We start from the raw sequence: 5,174 nt of genomic DNA, 5'->3' as shown, positions 1-5,174 counted from the left end.
ATTAAAATCATAGAACCAATAACCCCTTATAAACTTGTTTGTATAAGAATATATGCATTTAATTTAATGGTAAATATTTCCAAAAAACATATGTTTGAGAAAAAGTCAAATTACTAGTATAGATTCCGGACCAGATCGGCCCAAGGATGGTTTACTCGGCCCATTAGAAGGATGGTTTACAATTCAACATTTTCCCCCAACCCATCAAACTTGTTGGTTGTTTGGATTATAATCCGAATCTATATGCTTTTTCAGTATAAATATAAACCTGAGGTCACAAATACCAAAACCATCCATAACCCAAAAAGAGTCACTTCCGTGTCACAAAAAACCAACACACATAGAACAGAAGAAACCATGAAACCTTCTCTTCATCAACCACTTCTCTTCTTCTTCTTCTTAGCCACCTTCCTCCCATTAATCCTGACCGTCCGTTCCCAATCAGACGACTCAGATTTCATCCGCACTAGCTGCAACACCACATTATACCCTGACGTATGCTTCTCCTCTCTTTCAACCTTCTCTAGCTCCGTCCACAACGACCCGGCTCTCTTGGCTCGAGCCGCAATCTCCGTTACTCTCATCAAGTCCATCGACTTAGCCTCATACCTCGCAAACATCACCACTCCCCAGCCAGAGAGCCAAGACGATGGTGCCCACCACCCAACCGCAGCCGCCGTTTTTCATGACTGCTTCGACAACCTTAAAGACGCGGTCGACGAAATGAAAGGCTCGATGAAACAGATGAGGGAGCTGGTCTCGACTGGCTCCCTTGAGTCGTTCAGGTTCCAAATGAGTAACGTGCAGACGTGGCTCAGTGCGGCTTTAACTGACGAGGAGACTTGTACGGACGGGTTTAAAGACATTCACGATGAGCCGAGGAAGGATGAAGTATGCGCACGGGTCGATGACGTCAAGAAGATGACTAGTAATGCTTTGGCTCTAGTTAATCGATGTGTTGATAAGGCAATACATTGATCATTAAATCAAATATTTATCAAAGATTCTTCTTCTTCTAATATTTTTTTTTACTTGAAAAAGAAACTATTGTCTTTTTATTTTGTTTTTGGTTCTCACGCGTGCATGATAGAGATGTAATAAGATAAGCATATTTGTCAATGGCTGTAATGTAATAGTGATATAATGTAGTTGTTAACGCTTTTTGTTTGTCGAAATTACGAAAAGAATCAAGTGTGTGTGGAAATAATTGGTAGTCTATTCTTTCTTATGTTTTATTTGTCCTTTTACTATTAATCGTTTTAGAAGGTTTCAAAACATTAGAAAATCATTATGAAGGTACAAATTGTATGAGCTGCTTTTAGCTTTTTGATCGAGAAAAAACAAGAAATAAGTTGACTTTATCTGAATTTTAAATTTAGTGGTAGACAAAATAAGTTTGTTGTCGTTGCGTAGTTTAAGTGGTGATAAAATTAAAACCAAAAAAAATAATAGAATCTTGGCAAATGATTTTAAATAATGCAAGAAAGTGAAATTATAAACGTCTTCAAGCAAAATACAATGGATTGGTTTAGAACGAAAATTACTAATTACAACCTAAATGACACGCTTATTCTAAAGTGATGAATAAAGCACATGATTGAAAACTAATGACGGCTAATGGTGGTGCATAAAAAAAGTATATAATGGCTAATGTATGCATGCGCTGTAACTCCACCACTATTACATAGACGTATTTATCTGTTAATGCGCAACAATCTATAGAGCTAATTCAATGGGTTGTTGCAACATGTATAATTAAGCGGATACACATGCATTCACTTATCTTTTGGTAACCATTTTTGTATATATATTGTGCGTATGTCGGTATGAGTATATACGTGTGTGTGTCACTACTGTTCTTTAAGTGTGGGAATATAAATTATATCTATAGTGTTTGGTTCACCAAACGTAGATTCGTATACATGTGATGTATATATATGATACACCAACCGTAAATGTTTATAATTATGAGAAAATCTTCGCTTAAATGATGAGAGATTCAAAGTCAAAACCGATTACTAATATATATGGGAATCAATTTATGGTAGGATGCGTGAAGAAATATAATGTTTGATTTGTAATTTACAAAAAAAAAATGATGGGAAAATTTATAATTGGTTTGGAAGTATATGTTGGAGAAATATATATGATCCCGTGACCCCTTTGAAATTGACCACTAACCCATCTGTTTGTCATAAGTCATAACACACAACGGACATAATAGAAACTCATATCTGTCTCACATGCCTTCTCACGCCTTATCCTTTTCTAATTTATAAGATAATGATTAACCTATTATACAATCACCTAAGTTATGTCTATTGTAAAGGTATTCATATCTAACTAAGTCACTGAAAATGTTTCGGTTTGGTACAATATCAATATGCCATCAAAAATTGCTTTCAAAAACATAAATTAATTATAAGAATATTATTTACCAAAAAAAAACAAAAACAAAACGCTGATCAAGACCTTTTGTGCATAACTTTTCGTAGTACGAGACTTCTCTAGATTTACAGAATATGATAAGTTTTGAATGGTTTTAAAAGGTCAAAGTGTATTCGTAATATTTTACAAGGATGTGAAAAAAAAAGACGAAAAAAATGAGAAAACCTCAAAAAGCAAATAGGTAATCAGAAATGGGGAAGAGAGGGGGATTCACGAGACGCAAAGAAACAAGAGTCCTTTTTTGTTTTCTTGTCACAATCCCAAGGGTCCATCTCTGTTGTATCTACCTGTTATTGCTTATTTTTAGACACGTATTCATTTTCTGATGAAAATGTTTTTTCCTTACTAAGTTGGGGAACTCATAAACACATTCGCCAGCCATAATGTCGTATCCATTAATTCATGATGTTAGTTTCAAAAATAATGTTTAGATTTCAGTGTGTTTCACTGTTGCGTGTAAAAAGTACTACTCATATTCGTAAACAAATCTCTGTCAAAAGTACTACTCATTTGTCATTATAAACAATTTAGATTTGTTCACTTTTTAGTTTCTTATCATTTTTTTGGCCAAACTTTTGTTTCTTATCTTTCTTTATCTTTCAAAATTGTTTCTTTTAAATATGAATTCTAAAGGGCTTTCAGAGCCCAAATCGTAAACCTAGTCCAAGTAACCATCAGTGATTCTTCTTCTTTTCGTTTTGTTTATTTGTTTCTTATGGGATAGGCCTGGGCACTAATACCTGTTACCCATACTCGACCCGTTACTCGGCTCGTACCCGTCCCGAAAAAAAGGTACCCGCAGCTTTAGGGTCGAGTAAAGGGTATTATAATTATATTACCCGTGAGTAAGGGACGAGTATAGGGTATTAGTTTAGTTTTCAATACCCGTCCCGTTACTCGGCCCTTTACCCGTTTTGCTACCCGACCCGTAAATACCCGTTAATATTTTGTATTATTATTATTATTATTTATTATTAATTTATAGAGTTAGAGTTAAAACCTAAGTTCAACTTAGCCTAACTGAATTAATATATTATTTTTATTTTCAAAATTCGTAATTTTATAATTTTGGAACTATATATTGCATAAATTTATGAATTTTTCATTTTTTGGATTTCAAAAGATAAAATTATTATTGCGATTATTAACATTTTTTATCGGGTACTCGTTTTCCGGGTAATAATAAAGGGTCGGGACGAGTAAAGGGTCAACTATTTTTTACCGGGTACCCGTTATTTAAGGGTCGAGTATGAGTAAATTTTTTCTGTTACCCGTTAGGGTCGGGACGAGTAAAGGGTCGGAGAAAATTCAAGGGTACCCGTTCCGTGCCCAGCCCTATTATGGGACATGTAGACAACGGAAACTCGAAAAATCATCTGCAGTAATATCATTTACATACATAGTCACATATCCCTAAAATACATAGTATATTTACATACATAGTCACATAGTCAGATAAATTGAATCATAGAAAGATAAGAAGTGAATTACAATGATCAGTAACAAAATAATATGGTAATTTAGATATCAAGAGATTTTATTTGATAAATAATTTAAGTCAATCGATCAATAATCAAGTCAAAATCTTTTAATTAGATATCAATCGATAATCAATTCAACCTGTACATGATGATTATACAAATAATAAATAACTTAAACCTATTTAAATTATTAGTGTCTTAATTTTATAACCAATTAATGATCCATATATTTATTATATAGTACTAAAAAAATGTTTTCTGATAGATTTTTTAAGTATTATATTTTATAACCAAATTTTAATAATATATTTATAATATAAAATTTTCCGTTTTTAGAATCTATATTACAAAAAAAAAATAGATATGATTATGTATAAAATAAACCGTGTGAGTGAGTGAGTTTTCATATCAAAAAGAAAATTCAGTATGCAACTTTGATACTTTATTTCGAAAGTATTAACAGATTTGTTGAATACAAAATCACAACGTTGAAGGATTTTAACTTAGAGAATTTATTAATTAATCTACTTTAGGATCTCATCACCACAACTAGAGCATGCATAAACACACCACAGCTATCACGAAAATATCAAATACAACAAAACGACTTGTTTTGACAAAATCAATTCAAGCAATGCGGAGGAATCATCTTGCCGGTAGCAGAACCTTTAATGTTTTCACACAACGTGATTGCAGGACCGTCGACTCCGTTGTGCTTTAAATTAATGTCACTTGAGTGAACATTTTTGCAAGGAAAACTTTTGCTACATTGAAATTTCACAGCCACTTTGTTCCTTGATGTTCCCCAAATATTTTTTAGTGTCACGTTTTGAATCTGAATGTGAGAATCTCCCTGCAAAAATGATAATTTAACATGTAAATTAAACTCGACTAAGATTTTTAAAACAAAGAAGTTTGTTTTTTTTTTTGCGTAGTAAGTTACCAATTTCTGGCAGGATGTATAAGGACAATACTTCTGGTCAATGTTGATAGGAGTTCCAACATCAATCATCTGTAAATTCTCATAAACTAAATTGGAAATTACAATCGTGGAAGCCGAAGATTCCCATGTCTTGATCCGAATACCGTCGGACGTACCAGCAAATATTGTATCCCTAACCGTTAAGCCGTTGACGTTCTTCTCATTTCTATCTTTTCCCAAACTTCCAACACTTATCCCATGTCCTGGACCGCATGTGACATTGTAGATATCAAAATTGGTGTTTCCAGAGAGCATTGCTATAC

General features: G+C 33.3%; 2 protein-coding genes across 2 annotated transcripts; one reads left to right on the top strand and one right to left on the bottom strand.

Annotated features, from left to right (window-relative positions):
• LOC104756686 (21 kDa protein) lies at positions 271 to 1,175 on the top strand. The gene has a single exon (XM_010479308.2). It carries the CDS (start codon positions 358 to 360, stop codon positions 976 to 978), a length of 621 nt encoding a protein of 206 aa, XP_010477610.1. The 5' UTR covers positions 271 to 357; the 3' UTR covers positions 979 to 1,175.
• On the bottom strand, positions 4,552 to 5,172 carry LOC104759377 (exopolygalacturonase clone GBGA483-like; the record flags this gene model as incomplete). Its single annotated transcript, XM_010482314.1, has 2 exons — positions 4,552 to 4,782; positions 4,873 to 5,172. Coding segments are annotated over 2 exons (531 nt in total), but the record flags the coding sequence as incomplete, so codon positions are not given.

This window comes from Camelina sativa, chromosome 17 (genome assembly GCF_000633955.1).
Source record: "Camelina sativa cultivar DH55 chromosome 17, Cs, whole genome shotgun sequence".
Lineage (NCBI taxonomy): Eukaryota > Viridiplantae > Streptophyta > Magnoliopsida > Brassicales > Brassicaceae > Camelina > Camelina sativa.
Note: the sequence above shows the minus strand (reverse complement) of the source record. Positions and strands in the feature narration are given on the sequence as shown.

What these genes read in the sequence shown, in the direction of transcription:
- LOC104756686 (XM_010479308.2), top strand. Translation starts at nt 358, where the DNA reads ATGAAACCTTCTCTTCATCAACCACTTCTCTTCTTCTTCTTCTTAGCC.